At 44.0% G+C, this 19,156-nt stretch overlaps 1 protein-coding gene across 1 annotated transcript in view; it reads right to left on the reverse strand.

Moving 5' to 3' along the window:
- Positions 1-19,156, reverse strand: part of AUTS2 (activator of transcription and developmental regulator AUTS2) — a 700,397-nt gene that overhangs the window by 234,984 nt on the left and 446,257 nt on the right. The window contains exon 5 of the mRNA XM_060283030.1: positions 4,076-4,105. Coding sequence (XP_060139013.1) covers positions 4,076-4,105 — 30 coding nt within the window. The remainder of the gene's footprint in view (positions 1-4,075; positions 4,106-19,156) is intronic.

Here is a 19,156-nt window from a genome sequence, read left to right on the forward strand (position 1 = left end):
TCATTGTCTTACCATGAAAAATGTGTCAGCGATGTGGCCAAGTTCTGGATTGGGAAGGGTGCATTTGCAAAGATTAAGCCCCAATGGTGTTCAGAAACAACAAGCTTTTTTCTTATGGTCTGAGCCAAAGCCCCTCTGAATAAAATTATTTTCATTCATTGGATTTGTTAGTCGCTGTTTACCATTGAAACAAGCCAATATTTTCATACAAACGGCTGCAATTCATAAACACACCCTTTTTAAAAAGGGGAGGGAAAGCAGCAGAAAGCTTTGGCAACACACCAGCAACAGAACGAAATCAGTTCAGTCCAATGAAAGCCCAGGATAAAAGGTAAGTCTCAACAAATAATAAAATAACAACAACAAAAAAGACATCAATGAAGGTGCCAGGTGGGACTCAGACCCACAACTGAAAAGGTTCTTGCCATCAGGGACAGCAATCTAAAATGAATCAGGGGGCAAAAGTCAAACCGGAAGTCAGTCTGAAAGAGCAAGTCAGTCTAAAGGCCAAGCTTGGGTGCTGAGACAAGGTCATAGCTTAGAACTAGTAAGCCTTGTACCTTAGTTTTCTGATAGAATTCCTGATCTATGTCAGTGGCAGATCTTGGGGTCTCAGATTTTAGCTGCGCCCTGTGTGACACTAAATTTCAGCACACCTCCACCTCTCGTCTTCCATTCTACATCATAGCTGTGGTTCCCCCCTGCAGCACCCCACAGGCTCCATGCCCAGTGCGACCCAGTGCATGTGAAGACAGGTTCTGGCAGGCTGAGTGGACAAAACTAATAATGGGTCCAATGGTCAAGAAGGTGGTTTCTGCATGTGCTGTAGAGCAGGCATCCCCAAACTGCAGCCCTCCAGATGTTTTGGCCTAAAACTCCCATGATCCCTAGCTAACAAGACCAGTGGTTGGGGAAGATGGGAATTCTAGTCCAAAACATCTGGAGGGCCAAAGTTTGGGGATGCCTGCTGTAGAGGGAAGTGAGGAGCAGATGGGGGCTCGTCAACCTAGGAAGGGAGCCCATCTAGGAGAAGGAAAACTCTGGTCCTAAACCTCCGCTGCCCTGCAGGATATCAACGCTGCACAAATCCATAGTGGAGTCCCTAAGACGGTTGGATGGTGCCTTGAATGCTTTCTTCAAGCAAGGCCTGCAGCCAAGCTGGTATCAAACATATTGCTCTGCTTTCCTTTGGACCACACCAATGAGACCACGAGTGGGGTTATTTCGTCTGGGCAGTCCAGGACCTTCGTACACATTACCCAGGCTTGCACCCTGGGGAGGTCCCTTCGGTCATAGCTGCCAAGTTTTCCCTTTTCTCGCGAGGAAGCCTATTCAGCATAAGGCAAAATCCCTTAAAAAAAGGGATAACTTGGCAGCTATGCCCTTCGGTGCTAACACGACAGTTTGGCTTCACCCCCTGGCACACAATCCATTGTTTCTTGAGACAAGATGGATGCCAAAAATACTGTATTTTTTAATCCCTGCAAGGTCCTTTGAGACCTAGATGGTGAAAAGTGGGAGATTTATATAATACTTTGTATTTTTCTCTACTATCTTCCCTCCCCAAATCCAATTGTATTAAATTATTGCAGCTGGGATAATAGTCTACATGCAAGATCAGATCACCATAGTGGTTATAATAATGTTGCAGTCTGGAAGGTCTTTACAACAGACACAAACAGACAGTGTGGAGCAGTTACTGAACAAAAGCCATTGTGGTATAATTTGATCATGAGTGACTTAAAAGTCCAACCAACCAACAGCAGAATCCTGACGAGTAAAAAGTGGAATAACAAGAATTTATTGCTAAAGAACTGTTGATACAAACCATAGATAAGCTAACAAAAATGCATCACTTTCCATCTCAAGCTGATCAGATGTACAGTTGCTTTCATTGAAGAAATCATTATACCAACAAATATTGCCATGGAAGTTAGTGTGTGTGTGTGTGTGTGTGTGTGTGTGTGTGTTGTTCACTTATATTTCAATAATGCAACAGGTCTGAGAGGACATCTTGCATTCTTTATGACTGTTTACATCACCCGAAAACCAAAACCCCCAAACCAACAGGACTGATAGAGGAGGTTGTTGTAGTACTCATATTTCACCTACCTAAACAGTTCATAGGTAGTCATTTATCAGCCCCTGATGACCAATGGTTTAACAAATGACATCTGATTATGAAATGTTCTCACACAGTGTATCAGTCCTATTGCATGCAATCAATGTGTCTCAAGATGCAATATATTCCCATGTATTTTTAAAATTAAATATGCTAGTAGGAAGACATCAACATTCAATAACTAGCTACAAAATGTTGTTGAAAGGACAGGTGTCAATCTTTCAAACAACAGTAATAAGAATTAGTACAGTTGGAACTGTGGAGCACGTTCAGCAAGTGGCCATAGCTACGTTTTTCTTAGATGTTATTTTAGGATTAGGTAAAACAAAAAAATATACCTCAGGATGGCATGAGCGTAAAGTGAAATGAAATTTATCTACTAGGAAATTATCTTAATTTCTCTTATGATATGATCATTTAAAGACAGACAGACAGACAGACAGACATCTTCCAAATCATTGTAGAGATTGAAAGTTACAGCTTTTGCAAGAACAGCTGTGATACTTGGATCTGAACTTGAATGATCTCTCCCACGCCACCCCCCAAAAAAAAACCCATAATATTTTGCCATTAGTCCATAACTGCATGTTGGATCTGCTTTCACTTAGTGCCTTGGAATGAACTGGTTTGGTTCAACAAAGTTAGCTGAATTAGTTCAAAAACCTCTCAATTACAGCTGAAAGTAGTTCCTGTCATGTAAACTAAAATAAGTTCATTTTGGGGGCAGAATCTGGAATTATTTCTAGTTCACCTTGAAGTTCACTCTCTTACACGTGCCTTTTCCGCTTTGAACCCTTTGGGAATTTGTGCTTAAAGATCATAATTGTTGGGGGGAAATAAATTCAGCAATTTATGGTCCACTCGTGTGTGTCCGTCCTGCTGTTTTCTGAGTCTTCTTAAGTATATATTTTTTACTTCAGAACACCAACCGGCAGCATTCTAAATGCTGCAAGAATTTTATGAGGATCATTTTGATGAACTTGGATTGAACTGTGAAGAACTAGTTTATTTTGTAAAGGGATGAACATGACCTGGAATTAGTTCCCTTTTGGACAGGCTGAACTTAAAGTAGAACTAGTTCCCTTTTAAAATGAACTTGTCAGGCTCTGTTATCATCACCTCCTAAAATGCACCACAGGGATCCTTCTCAAATAATGGTTGAGAAATCTGTACAGACTCCATAGCTGCCAAGTTTTCCCTTTTCTCGCGAGGAAGCCTATTCAGCATAAGGGAAAATCCCTTAAAAAGGGGGATAACTTGGCAGCTATGACAGACTCAGCAAAGAAGCAAGGGTGTCTGACTCCAAAATTGTCAGAGGCCCTTGAAGAAAGAAGATTAAGGGTCCATTAGGGTATGGCAGACGAGTGACTAATCTGCCTCTGTGCCTTGACCAACCACAGGACATGATCCTTGTGTAGAACATTTTTAAAAAGGCAGGATGGATCGAGCACATCAAATATAAGCTGTATTCAGACAATAATTTGGGGACAAGGGATTGATTCCCTTTGTTTTCCTGCTTTTAATGCCAATGCTTCTGCCCTGATTTCCAATGTTCCTTTTACATTGCAGTACCTGTTGCATTATGGAACCGTGGCTTTTTGAACCCTATGCCACCACGGCGGGAAAGAACTGTATGCCAGGATACTCCCCCAATTTTCTGCCCTCTGAGTCATGGTAGTGTGATTCATGGAAACCATGGGGAAAGTACAGAGCAAAAGTCCAAGGACTGTGGGTTTTCAGGGTGTCAAATATAGTCCCCCCCCCTGAGAATAATTAACATGGAAATGAGTAAGAAAAACTCTGGGAAGGCAGGATGAAGTGACATCTGAATGCAGCCATAATGTGCAGACCACATCAAAATGTGCTTCCTTATTAGCTAGAGAGAAGATGGAAAGACCCTGAAACACATCAGAAACAACACATCAGGAACATGCATTGGAAGTCTGTCTTTACCTTTTCTTCTTGATCACTATCGCTGTCACACTGTAATAGAAAGGAAAAGGAAAACATTAGGGTTGTGGGGGTTTTTAAAATAAAAAGATGATGAAGAAGAATGCACAAAGAATTGTATGTTAATTCCAAGGTCTAGAGAGTTCTGAAAATACATACGAAGCTTTTCCAACGGGGCTGAAAAAAAAGTATCTGGGCCCACGCATTGCACAGACCACAAAAAATGGGCTAGAAAAGAACAACAATTCTAGGAAGTGGCTGCCATATTGCAGCAAGTATGAGACTCCAGCCATTTGGGTTCTTGAGGAAAGCAGGCTATATTAGTAGAGTATCTCCTATGCATGTAGAAAGTATTTACTCCATACATGGTGTTTTGCCGCTTTGTTCCCAGTCTCCTAAAGCAGCATATGAAGGACACTCCAATCTTTGCATAAACATAATCTAGGTTGGCTAGAACACACATCCACAACTTTCACATATTCATGGGAAAGGAACAAGAATGGTTCAAAGGACATTTTCATGTAATATATACAGTATTAACAAATGCTCATCAGGGCTGCATCTACAGGGCCTAGGGTTGCCAGACTCAATAGTGGACAGGACTTCTGTGCCTTTAATTGCCCTGCTCTCTTTTGAGTCTGGAAACCTTAAAGAGAAACCAGCAGACCCTTTGTTTAATTTCCAAGCAAAGGGTCTGCTGGTTTCTCTTTAAGGTTTCCAGACTCAAAAGAGAGCATAGAATCATAGAATCGTAGAGTTGGAAGAGACCACAAGGGCCATCCAGTCCAACCCCCTGCCAAGCAAGAAACACCATCAAAGCATTCCTGACAGATGGCTGTCAAGCCTCTGCTTAAAGACCTCCAAAGAAGGAGATTCCACCACACTCCTTGGCAGCAAATTCCACTGCCGAACAGCTCTTACTGTCAGGAAGTTATTTTGAATGTTTAGGTGGAATCTTCTTTCCATTGCTCCATGTCCGCTTCTCTGGAGCAGCAGAAAACAACCTTTCTCCCTCCTCTATATGACATCCTTTTATATATAAGTCTAATTATTTGGTGGCTTTCTGGTTGATTCACGACTCTCTTAGGCTCTCTGGACCACATAATTCCTGGTTACTGGCCTGGTTACTCATAGAGCAATGTGCAGTGTGATCCTCACACGTCCCACTGTGGAATGGGACTTACTCCACATGAAATGTGTTTAGGATTGCAACCAGAATCATGGATGGATACATTTATGTTAAGGATAACACATAAGCTTTGGCCCAATGCAAAACTCAGCAGTCACAGGGACAAAGGAAGCTGTCTTATACCACATTGAATTCTTAATCCAGAAACTCTAGCGGGTGCAGAATGCTGCGGCGAGGCTCCTTACGAGGTCTGGGCCGCGGGATCACATTCATCCAATGTTTTACCAGCTGCACTGGCTCCCTGGTGGAGTACAGGATCAGGTTTAAGGTGCTGGTTTTGACCTTTAAAGCACTATGCGGCTTGGGACCCTCGTACCTACGGAACCGCCTCTCTTGGTATGCCCTGCGGAGGACCTTAAGCTCCACAAACAACAATATTCTGGAGATCCCAAGCCATAAGGTGGCTAGATTGGCCTCTACTAGGGCCAGGGCCTTTTCAGTATTGGCCCCAACTTGGTGGTACACTCTTTCACAGGAGACCAGGGCCCTGCGGGATTTGTCATCTTTCCGCAGGGCCTGCAAGTCAGAGCTGTTCCGCCTGGCCTGTGGGTTGAATTCAGTCTGACCCCTGTGTTTTCCTCCCTCATGGTTTTGATTCATGGGCTACTTAAAATGAGGCTGCATTTTAAATTTTAATATTGTATTTTAATCTGTATTTTAATTAATTGTTTTCTTTTCTTTTATGTCTTATTGTAATTTTATTTGTGTTAGCAGCCCTGAGCCCGGTTTTGACTGGGGAGGGCAGGGTATAAATAAAATTCTTCTTCTTCTTCTTCTTCTTCTTCTTCTTCTTCTTCTTCTTCTTCTTCTTCTTCTTCTTCTTCTTCTTCTTCTTTATCCATCCAGGGATGGGGGAACCTGTAGCCACTGAGATGTTGTTGGATTCCATCTTCCACCAGCACTGACCATTGGCCAAGCTGACTGTGGCTGGTGGGGGCTGGTGTTCAACAACATGGAGGGAGCACACATTCCCCACCCTTGATCAAGTCTGACTGTGGTTCAGACTTCTCCAGCCCTGCCTGAAGATGCCAGGGATTGAACCAGGAAACTTCTGCTTGCACAGCACGTATTCTGCTACTGAGCTAGGGTCCGTCAAAGCGTTATACCAGTCACATCATGTTGGTGTATCATTTCATTCCCATTTACGTGTTTGTGCATTGAGCGTAGTAGGCTTACTTGGGGAAAGAGAGCATCTCTCTCTCTCTCTCTTCTGCCACCTGCCCATCCCACAACTCATTACATCTCACTGTGAAACTAATCAACACCATCTGAATTTTCCAGGACAATGTTTCCCTGCACTGCGGTGATGCTGCAGAGTGCGCGCTAGCAGCAATGCAATCCCCGGGAACCATCATTTCCATTGCCAATGTATTAAACTTCCCTGCCTCTTCTGACAGTCCAGTTCTAATTTCAAGGTCCACTTAATTCCTCCATCAAATCATTACCGCTATACCCAGCAGCACCTTGTCTCTAGAGCTAAGCATATGGTGAAAGACCGAGACCGACTGATATCCATTATGGAAGCAGTACAGGTGCCAAGCCGATTAAAAAAAAAAAAAAAAGGAGGAGAGCAAAAGAGGAGAGAATATCCAGCCTCTCATCTTGCCTGTTGACTGACAGCTTCGTGGCTTCGCCAAGCCATAGGGGTTTGCCAAGGGAAGTCCAACCAGGCTAGAGCTCACATGGCTCAGTGTGAAAACAAGTTCCATTTGTGGCAGTAAATTCCCACACTGACCCAAGGACTTTGCCGGTTCTCTCAGCATGATCGGGCCATCCAATTTACAGCTCAGTCCTCCAGAGCCTGCCATGCCAGCGCCTGGCAGAGATGAACGATGGTCAGAAAAGACCCTCCAGCTCATAAATTATGCAGAGGCAATAAACACACTCGGCAAACAGCTCCGAATGTTCACCCGGCCAGGCTCCTGGAGGAAATGCTGGGAGCCCTGAACACAGAGCCAGGCATCTCTGGGAAAAAAAGTGTTGATGAGAATGAGGGGGCGAAATGAGAGAGAGAAAACCCACAGCTGTGAAGAGTCACTTCGCTCCAACAGCAAGGCGATATATGGGCACAGTTACATAAGGTGGTCATGGATAAAAGGATCTGCCCATTTCGATTCTCTTGGTTTCTTATTTTCCCCAACTATAAATTCACCTCTCCATATTTCCACAACCATTTGTGTGTTGCTTTTGTTTAAATCCCCCTAAGAATTCATCAGTGTTCTGATGCAAATTTCTCCAAATAAGCCCATTTTTGTATGCACATTTATTAGTAATGTGCTAGGTTGGGGGTGGGGGCAAGATGTTTACCCTAATATACACACTGTTGCAACATTGTTTTGTTGGAGAACTGCGTCGCACAATTCAGAGAAGTCCAAATTTCAAAGAAAGGTTGTGTTTCGCTTTGTTCGTTAATCCCAGGTCCCAGGGAATGGGGAACAGGAGTCTCCTCAAATCTCTCAACATCAGCACTTCCTCCCCCCCCCAAGGTGTACTCAAGAATACACAGTACCAACACCTTTGTTTTTTTGTTTTTAAAATGTGTGATACTTACTGTAACAAACTTCATGATGAGTACCATCACCTACTTTTCTAGGGGGGGAAAGAACCCATCGGCATCCTTAGCAGACCATAGTTCTCAGGATTCTTTGGGGGAACTGTTGACTGTTTAAAGAGGCCCTCAACTCTGCAGCATCAGAAAACTAAGTTTGACTCATCATCTATAGAAGAAGCCTTCAAATTACCTTTACCTAGATGGCTATCATATGACCATAGAATCATAGAGTTGGAAGAGACCACAAGGGCCATCCAGTCCAACCCCCTGCCAAGCAGGAAACACCATCAAAGCATTCTTGACATATGCCTGTCAAGCCTCTGCTTAAAGACCTCCAAAGAAGGAGACTCCACCACACTCCTTGGTAGCAAATTCCACTGCCGAGCAGCTCTTACTGTCAGGAAGTTCTTCCTAATGTTCAGGTGGAATCTTCTTTCTTGTAGTTTGAATCCATTGCTCCGTGTCCGCTTCTCTGGAGCAGCAGAAAACAACCTTTCTCCCTCCTCTATATGACATCCTTTTATATATTTGAACATGGCTATCATATCACCCCTTAACCTTCTCTTAAATCCTCTTCAGGAATCCCATATAAAAGAGAGTTGGGGGGTCTTTTACTAGCCTGAGGGTCACAGTCCCTTGTGGTAAATTTTCTGAGGGCCACATGCCAATATTGGGTGGGGTGAAAGACAAAAGTAGGTGGACCAGTGAAGGGTACTCTCACAGCTTTCTGCAGTGGCCTCCATTTCAGCCATGTCCCCACCTGCATCTCTCTATCTTCCAACCAGGGACACAAGATACCTTATTACAGCCACCACTGGATGGACCAACTCTTTGAACCAGTTTAAGGCACATTCATGCATACCTTGAACAAACGCTGGCTTCCAACATTAAAGAGAAGTTAACATATAAGCCTACCCACAGTTTGGAGCAGAAGGTGACATTTGCCGAGCGTAGCATTGTTGTTTTACAATGACACCAGGCGGGTGCATCGTTCAATGGCTATTGCAAGGTGAACAGGAAAAAAAGAAAAAAGAAAACGCACTTTCATATTTCAAATCCATTTATCATTGACACCTAAAACCTTCCGCAGCTCAGATCGGGAATTGTAATGCACCTCTCTCCCCCGCTCTAAGAAATCTGAAGGAACTGGAGGGGGAAAACCCCCCACAGACCTCATCTAATGCTCTCCTTGCTACTAACAATATTCTCAGTCATCTATCTGCCAATGACGAGCTGACAGCTTCGGAAAAGGGCAAAGATTAGATTTTAGCTGCACAATTAGACCCTTGCTTCTAAAGGGGGAAGCAGGGAATCACCTTACAGATGAAAACAGACGCAGGCAAGGAGCACACCAGCATGAGTGGTGGAATGAATGGTGCTCCTTTGAGAACGAGTCCTTTACAGCTTCGAGGCTTGCTAGCATATCAGCCCTGGCTAGCCCAGTTGACAAGGAGAACAGCCGAACCATTTCACCAGTGTTTTAGACCCCCATATGCACCATACATTTAAAGCAGTCAGTATCACACCACATTAAACAGTCATGACTTCCCCCAAAGAATCCTGGGACCCCCCCCCCCTTAAGGGGTTACAATCCTCAGAGTGGATTAACAACAAATCACTCTTCTTAGGAAACTCTGGGAATTGTAGCACTGTGAAGGGAAGTCTCCTAACAGGAGTCTCCTAACAGCTAACAGCACCCTTATCCAAACTAAAGTTCCTAGATTGCTTTAGGGGGAAGCCATGGTGATTACAGAGGTATAATAGTGTTTCAAGTCTATGGTGCAAATGTAGCAAAGCTGTGACTATATTAGCCAGTTTTGCCAAATATATACAGTCATACCTTGGTTTTCAAACAGCCTAGTCCTCGAATGTTTCGGCTCCCAACCGATTGAAACCCAGAAGTGACTGTTCTGGTTTTTGAACGTTCTTTTGGAAGCCAAACGTCCAATGGGGCTTCTGCAGGAGCTTCCTGCAGCCAATCAGAAGCCACGCTTTGATTTTGGAAGTTGAACGGACTTCTGGAACAGATTCTGTTCAACTTCCAAGGTACGAGTGTACCTTAGTTTTCGTATAACAATTGCATTTTTTTAATTCTATTTCTATGTTAGCTCACAGAGGGTATTGGTTGTTTATTGATTATCTTTTTGGTGTATTCTATACTTTGGTGAAACTCAGACCTAGAAACAGGGCTAAGAATGAGAGCAGGGAAGCACCAAAACCCTTATCAAAGCATGCATATATACTCTAAATTTTCCTATTGATCATGGCCAATCCCAGTCCAATGATCCTAGTGCCTGAGGATGGGACATAATTTCAAAGCAGCTCACATTCTGACACACTCTGAGAACCATAACACCCCTGCAAATCTGCACTTCTCTGAATTTTGCAATGCCCTTCTCCAGCCCAGGAATGTGTACATGAAATGCATATACTGGGATGAAGTGTGCATTAAAATGCATAGATCAATGAAAACAACATACAAACATACTTTTTGTTGGTGAAACTGCATTAAAAAAATCTGCACATTAGGTGAAATTTCACACAAAAATGGTGATAAATTTTAATGAGGGCTTAGAATCATAGAATTGCAGGCTTGGAAGGGACCCTGAGGGTCATCTAGTCCAAACAGGAATCTCAACTGAAGCATCCATGACAGATGGTCATCCAACCTCTGCTTAAAAAAATATCCAAGGAAAGAGAGTCTACCAACTTCCAAGGGAGTCCTAAATTGCAACCTGATGTGGAAATCCATATACAGTTGTACCTTGGATCTTGAACGCCTTGGCTCCCAAACAATCAAAACCCAGAAGTGAGTGTTCCGGTTTTCGTTTTTTTAAAAAAAATATATTTTTATTAATTTTCCAATTAAAACCAATTATATCACATTCATTATTTCAAATTATACACATATATATATCAATCAAACCGAATGTTATGCCAAATCGTCTAGAGAGTTTTTTATTTGGGTTCCCATGCTTCAAGAAATTGGGGATTCCTCGCAACTGTCCACTGCCGTCTTTTTTCTAAAGTTCAAATCGTCCTCCAAGTTCATAATAATCCAGATCTTCCCCTTACAGTCACATAGATGTTTTCCACTTTCAACCGATTGTTTCCCAGCTGCTGAGATAAATATCAAACAAGGTTTCACAGATGTTCTTTCTCCTGTGTGGGTTAATCAGTCCAGCCTCCCCATAAATCTTCTTGGTCTGGAGCTCCCTGTTGCGTCGACTCTCAACACGAAGCAGCGCCATCTTAAAAAAACTCAAATCACTTTCGTTTTCTCTCATAGCCATGAAGATTAACGATCTTTATAGAATTTACAGCTTTTCCAGGCAGAAGACCCAAACATCAAACCATAAACTCTTGGTAAATTAATGGATCTCCTTGCCCTATAGCTGAACTTAGCTTCAGGTCGCTGCTCCAATTCAAACCGCCAAATTCCTTACGAAGGTCAGAAGGATGGAAAACAGGTCCGCCATTCCTGCCGGCGGAAACCGGAACTCCCCGGTTTTCGAATGTTCTTTTGGAAGCCAAATGTCCAATGGGGTTTCCGCGGCTCCCAATTGGTTGTGGGAGTTTCCTGCAGCCAATCAGAAGCTGCACTTTGGTTTCCGAATGTTTTGGAAGTCGAACGGACTTCTGGAATGGATTCCGTGCGACTTCCAAGGTACAATTGTAATTGAACTTAAGATGGGGGAGGCAGGGAACGAGAAACTGAAAGAAACTAAAACTGACAGATGCACTCTTCCCTAGTCACTATTACCCCTGTCTGCACCTGCCTTTGGAGGATACCTTGTTAAGATGTTTCATATGAGCTGCTAGGGTTGTCATACTTCAGGGTTCAGCTTCCTCCCCAGACTCTAGCAGTTAAATCTCGTAGGGGTAGTGGAAAGGGATGGATGTGTTTCATCCCTATTGCACATGCATCCACACAAAGCTAAGGCACGGTGCAGTCTGTGGCCTGCAGTTTCACAAACACTGCAGCTACAGAGATGTGTTTTTGAACTGTCAGCCCAATTCCTGGGACAATTTTGCAAGAGCAAATACACTTCTAGCTTTTAAACCAGTGGGAGAAGAGCACTTGCAGGCTGAACGAACGCAGAAGGGAGAGGAGAGACCGCAATATGAGATGTTGGAGAATTTGGATGGGGGGAAAAAGGCACAGGAGCAGAAATTGCAAAGTGTCAGGAATCCAGGTTCCCAGCTTGATAACACAGTAAGCATAGGTAATTAAAAAAAGGAGGATTTATTGCAAACATAGATGGTTCCGGATGGCTCTAACAAAGCCTCTGGCATCATTACTCAATATGACCCTTCTGAATACTCCTTCCGGCGTTGACAGAAGATATTGAACTTACAACCCTTGCATTTCTTGTTTTGCTTCCTATCTAACAGCCCTCCCATTCGCCAACTCTTTGGACTTATTGGATCAGCTCCAACCTCTTCCTGTTCCGAGAGGCTGTCTCTGCGTCTGTTCGTGCCTTTTTGTGCTTCCTGCGAGCTTTGGCTGTGTTCTAGCCTGCTCTCAGCTACTGCCTTATCAGTCTGCCCTTCGGGGTCAGGAAGAGCCAAAGTCTGCAGCTGCCGGCTCTCCCCTGATTAACATCTAACCCTCTCTGTTCCTGGCTGCTTCCTGCAGTTGGCTGCAAGCCTTCACTTGGATCTGGCTCATTCCTGACACAAAGGTTCATTTGCCCTGTGTTGGCATAGGGTAGACACATGCTGAGCCAGCCAGTGTAGTGTGCAGGCAGCCCTGGACATCTAAGGGCATCTCAGACCTGTTATTGCTCAATTTTGGGTGGCTGAATACCACTCTTACATACATGGGTGTTGTTTTATATTATGGATGTGTGCTCTGTATTAGTTTATTAACACTATCGCTACAAGTCTGTTACTGCCTCTGGCTATAACAATAAACTTCTGAACCACAACTATTTGTCCCATGTCTGGGATGGAAATAAATCCCAGGAATAAGATCAGTATTTGCTGTTATTGTTGCTATTACTCCCCCACTCCCATTTGTATTGTGTTTTCTCTGTATTGAAATTAATGGGGTGAAATAATGTAAAGGCAACAAAACTTACATGATTAGTTATGTGATTTACTTAATTTTACTGCAGTGGACAGTGAGGCGAAGTTCGTCATTTTGGGCAGAAGAGAAATTGCAGCAGACAAGAAACTGTGATGCATGCAATGAATGCAGCGTGAAATGGAAAATGATGCCTTCTCACATCCTTGGCATGCTGCCCACGACAGGTGCGCTCCCAAGAGGGGTGGGCACGGAGGGTGCCCTCCCAGGTCTGGGATAGCCACTTGGGTGCACGGAGCGGCGCATGCACCCTGCAGCCAAGAGCAGAGCGAGCCGCCCACGGGGGTGGAGTGAGCTGCCAATGGCAGACATTCAGCGTGCCACCCACCCGTGACTCCCAACCCTCCCCCAGCTGTCAAAATGAAGGGGTTTCTGGCAAAGTGGAGCAGCTCCCCCCTCCCCCTTTAAGCAGAGGCTAAAGGGCATATGTCAAGAATGCTTTGATGGTGTTTCCTGCTTGGCAGGGGGTTGGACTGGATGCCCCTTGTGGTCTCTTCCAACTCTATGATTCTATGGCTTGGGGCAGGCTTGGGAATCCTGGGCGGGCAGCCCACCAAATGTCAACCCCCCCTCAGCAAAGACACCCGGGGCAGTCTGCCCGCACCTAACCCCCTTCCCTCCCTCCCTCCCTCTGATCCTTGGTAATATGTTCTTGTGTGTAAGCCTTGGTTTGAGAAGTGCATAGTGTTACCACAAACAGACACACACAAACAAACAGATCAACAGTTGGTTTCAGAAGCAAATGGCATGTGTACCATATTGACCTGAATGCAGACTGTGGTTTCCTCCTTGAAACTGGCTTACTGTTCTTTATATGGGGACAGCCTATATTTGGGTAATATGGTATGTTAGCTTTCATTTCCTCCTCCCATTTAGGGGTTCACACAATCCCCAAACAACTGAAGTTCCATGTGCGACTTGTAAAACAGAAAAATCCTTCCAGTAGCACCTTAGAGACCAACTAAGTTTGTCATAGGTATGAGCTTTCATGTGCATGCACACTTCTTCAGATACACTGAAACAGAAGTCACCAGACCCTTATGTATAGTCAGAGGGTGCGGAGGAGTATTATTCAGAAGGGTGGTAGGAATGGGTGATTGGCTGATAGGAGTGGTTTACCACTCATAAGGGTCAGTGTATCTGATACATTTCAGTGTATCTAATATATTTCAGTGTATCTGAAGAAGTGTGCATGCACACGAAAGCTCATATCTATGACAAACTTAGTTGGTCTCTAAGGTGCTACTGGAAGGATTTTTTTATTTTGTTTAGACTGCATCAGACCAACACAGCTACCTACCTGCAACTTGTAAAACAGAGTTCCATTTCCTCAAACATATTCACACTCTCAAGTATTTTGTCTGCCTTTCATCATTTGAGACATTTTGCCTCCTGCAAAAACCTCTCTGTTTTCTTTTCACAGGTAATTTAAAATAATACTCTTCTCATAATGTGTTTTCAGTATTATCTTTTTAGATGCAAAAATAAGACAATTATCTGCGCATATTTCTTTCCTTTATGGAGAGAGAGAGAGAGAAGAAACACAGGCTCCAGGAGGCAGGAGTAGTTTAGACCAGGAAGGCTGTATGTAAAGAGGAGTCACATCTTCAGTCTCTCAGACAGAAACCAGAGTGGGAACAGAGTTACAGGAGGATCTACACTATCCAGAATCAAACAATGCAGAATATTTATTCTTTGCAGTAGGAAAATATAACATGACCATTTTGTGCTCAGAGTGCCATTGCGATTATGTGAACAAAATGGCACACTACCCACTAAAGATAAGTGAATCTGTCAATTTCAGTTTTCAGTTTTTTCTTGTTTAGTTCTCCACATATCAACATCAGTTTGCTTTTTTAAAAAAAAAAATCATTTTGAAATTTCATCAGCATTTGAGTGTGAATTTCTCTCAATATAAACATTTTAGTAGGCTAGGGGTGCCATATTTCAAAAAGTGAAAATATGGACTGTTGAGCTTTTTGTTTTCTTTTGTTTTTGTTGCCCCAAATTGTTGAGCTTTCTTCCCGAAATCTCAAAGGAAAAAAAGGAGTTGTTGAGCTATTTTTCATGAAATTTGCCAAAATCTACACTACCAACATGGGCTGTCATACGTCCAGATTTTCCTGGACATCTCAGGGATTTCTGCTCAGGCGCTGTTTAAAAGGACTGAATACTGGCCATGTCCGTAAAATTCAGGCATGCAATTTTGACTATTTTTTATTTTATTTATTTTTTGCAAAATGCGATATAATGCATTTTTGAAAGGGGTGGGAGTCAAGGAAGGAGAAGGGATAGTGAATTACCCAAGTGCAGGAACTAAAACCAGGGTTTGCCCCTCTCAAGTCTTGAATCTTTGAGCCGAGGTGCAAATGCAGTGGAGACAAATAACTGGGCAGGAGAGAAATGGTAATAGACAAAGGCCCAACTGGTCCACCATCCTCCTTCCTACAACCCCAATGAGATGACCACAGGCAGGACCTGTATGCAAAAGTCCTCTGCTGCTGTTGTCTTCCAGTAATTGATATTCAAAGATATGTTTCTGAGCACAATTCAAAGTGTTGGTGCTGACCTTTAAAGCCCTAAACGGCCTCGGTCCAGTATACCTGAAGGAGCGTCTCCACCCCTATCGTTCTGCCCAGACACTGAGGTCCAGCACCCAGGGCCTTCTGGCGGTTCCCTCGTTGCGAGAAGCAAAGCTGCAGGGAACCAGGCAGAGGGCCTTCTCAGTAGTGGCACCCGCCCTGTGGAACGCCCTCCCATCAGATGTCAAAAAAAAAAAAAAAACAGCTACCAGATTTTTAGAAGACACCTGAAGGCAGCCCTGTTCAGGGAGGCTTTTAATGTTTAATATATTACTGTATTTTATTTTTCTCTTGGAAGCCGCCCAGAGTGGCTCTCCTCTTCCAAGGAGCTCAAGGTGGTATACATGGTTCTCCTCCTCCTCATTGCATCCCCACCCAGACCCTGTGAGGTAGGTTAGGCTAAGAGATCGTGACTGGCCCAAGGTCACCCCGGGACCTTCGGGGCTGAGTGGGGATTCAAGCTTTGGTCTCCCAGGTCAAAGTCCAACACTCTATATCCATTACAAGCCGCTGGTCATCTTTCCCTCCATGACTATGCCTAATCCCCCTTTAAATCATAACTTACATTTCCTCCAGGGATCTCAAGTTCTTAGCCTGACACTCTAACCACTACATGACATTGGTTTCCTTATGGAGCAGAATGCAATAATTTTTGCTTGGGCTCTGCACCAGATCAGACCAAATCCGAAATCCCAGAGAACAGAGCCAATTCGGATAGACTCAGGATTCGGCTGGATAAGGTTGAAGCAGCCCTGCATCAAGCTCGCTCAGTTTGCGTCCATTTGGAGTGAACTGGGGCTGTCAAATAGGGGATGGTCTAGTGCAGTGTTTCCCAAGCTTAGGTCTCCAGCTGTTTTTGGACTACAACTCCCATCATCCCTAGCTAGCAAGACCAATGGTCAGGCATGATGGGAGTTGTAGTCCAAAAACAACTGGAGACCAGCGTATGGGAAACACTGGTCTAGTGGTAGGTGAGGAGAATGAGATGTAGCTCCTTTCCCTCTCCCGGTTGCATATTTAACCAGGGTTTAAAACTCTGGTTAAACATACAGTCTGGAGGTGGGTGGAAGAAAAGGCATGTCCTCTTCTCCTTACCCCTTCCAACCCCCATGAGTTTGCAAGGCTTGGATCCAGGTCAAGCTTGCCCCAGATTACCCCGGTCAGATCAGACCCTGAATATGATTTGAATTTGTGCATGTGTGTGTGTTACGTCCTTCCATAACTCTGTTCTGAATTCAGTGGTATTGGATGACACACTGGGGTGATAGATAAAGATGGATGCACGTAACGGGTTAAAATAACACACAGGCCCTTCTGCTTTTTTTCTCCCACCCCAACCGTGTTGTGATCCGTAAGAAATCACCCTGAACATTTGCTTCTTTCTTCTCTGCCTGTGAAGCCAATTGCTTTGATTGCAGCGATACGAGATTGCCGGGATGACTTGCCCTTGCTTGCGAAGCAAATGGAACATGCTAATAGAACTTATCACATTACCCGATGCAGAAGTGCCATAGCTCATTACTTTAAGATAAAGGGATATCATTGCGGACGGGAAGCAGGATTGACTTTCGGAGGCCCGACTTGATGATGATTTAATCAACTGCTCTCTTTCACTTCTCATCTCTGCGCCTGTCGGTTTCGCAGGTGCCGTTAAATGAGACACTCAGGAAAGGGAGCGCAGGGAGAGAAATTGCTGTCATTACTTCTCAAGAAAGAAAGTATGCAAATCCTCAACAGACAGATTGCGTTCATAATGGGCCCAGTAAAATACAAGGAGCACGCTTGACAGGTGAGGGCAAGTTATTTGTACGTCCTTAAAGGGAAGCAACTGTCCTCATTTAGAAATTGTGCTTGAGAAGGTGGGGGGAGAGGGAAATGGCAGGTGAAAACCAGGCATTGCAGTTCAGAAGCTGGGAAGGGAGTCCTCTAATGCCAGGATGGGGAAATCTCAGGCCGAGGGGCCAAATCCAACCCTCCAGAACTCTTCACCTGGCCTTCATTGGTCCTGCTTCACCCCCAAGTGTTTTTGTTCGGCCATAATGTGTCCCAGAATACCTTGAGTGTGTGTAGAAAAAAAGCCCACCCTACAAAGATAAAGTTAACATCTGGATCTGCCCATTTTTGCCTCTCAATCTGCCCATGACCCCTGGCATGTGGACCCCAGAAGCTTGTCCAGAAGAGAATGTGGTCCTCAAGGTTAACAAAAAAACACTCCTCCTCCTCTAATGCAACACCATGGTGTGGCAAGCATTACTGCTTGCTATTCACCCTCCTTTTATGCATGTGGGAGATTTTTTTTTTGTCACAGCTCTTGCAAGGAGACTGTTGTCATATAGGCTGCATCAACAGAGGTATAGTGTCCAGATCAAGGGAAGGAATAGCACCACTCGATTCTGCCTTGGTCAGACCACACCTGGAATACTGTGTCCAATTGTGGGCACCACAATTTAAGAAAGATGTTGACAAGCTGGAACATGTGCAGAGGAGGGCGACCAAGATGATCAAGGGCCTGGAAACCAAGCCTTATGAAGAACGGTTGAAGGAGCTGGGGATGTATAGCCTGGAAAAGAGAAGACAGAGAGGAGATATAATTTTGTTGTTGTTTGGTCATTTAGTTGTGTCCAACTCTTCATGACCCCATGGACCAGAGCACTCCTGTCTTCCACTGCCTCCCGCAGTTTGGTGAAACTCATGTTGGTTGCTTCTATAACACTGTCCAACCATCTCGTCCTCTGTTGTCTCCTTCTCCTTGTGCCCTCAATCTTTCCCAGCATCGGGGTCTTTTCCAGGGAGTCTTCTCTTCTCATGAGGTGGCCAAAGTATTGGAGCCTCAGCTTCATGATCTGTCCTTCCAGTGAGCACTCAGGGCGGATTTCCTTCAGAATGGATAGGTTGGATCTCCTTGCAGTCCATGGGACTCTCAAGAGTCTCCTCCAGCACCAGAATTCAAAAGCGTCAATTCTTCAGTGATCAGCCTTCTTTATGGTCCAGCCATCTTCAAATATCTAAAGGGTTGTCACATGGAAGACGGAGCAAACTTGTTTTCTCCTGCTCCAGAGGGTAGGACTCAAATGGAAGTTATAAGAAAGGAGATTCTGACTAAATATACGGAAAAACTTTCTGACAGTAAGAGCTGTTCAACAGTGGAACCGTCTCGTTCCTTGGAGTAAAACAGAGATTTGATGGCCATCTATCATGGATGTTTTAGCTGAGATTCCTGCATTGCAGGGGGTTGGACTAGATGACCCTTGGATCTCTTCCAAGATTCTATGATTCTATATATTGCAATCGTACGTACTAAAAGTTTTCTAATGGCTGGACTGCATATAACAAAAATGGCACCAATTACCCAAAAGAGGAGAAGATGTTAGCATATTATTTTAACTAAATACATGTCTATGCACACTTTAGTTTGTGCATTTTTGTACACATGTCCTGTCCAGAGAACTGCATTGCAAAATATAGAGAAGTGTGAATTTTGGGAAGCAGTGGTGTTTTGGTTTGCATAGGGTTTTGTGCAGTGTTTTTTTTTGCCCCATAAAAAATGTTTAGGGGTACTCTCATTTTGACTCAAGAAAATCACCATTTTATAGTTCAAATCGGGGGAAATAAATACAGTAAATGGACAAAAGTACAAAGATTCACAAAATGTTTAGGGGTATGCATACCCCTG

The sequence above is a fragment of the Zootoca vivipara genome, chromosome 15 (assembly GCF_963506605.1).
Source record: "Zootoca vivipara chromosome 15, rZooViv1.1, whole genome shotgun sequence".
NCBI lineage: Eukaryota > Metazoa > Chordata > Lepidosauria > Squamata > Lacertidae > Zootoca > Zootoca vivipara.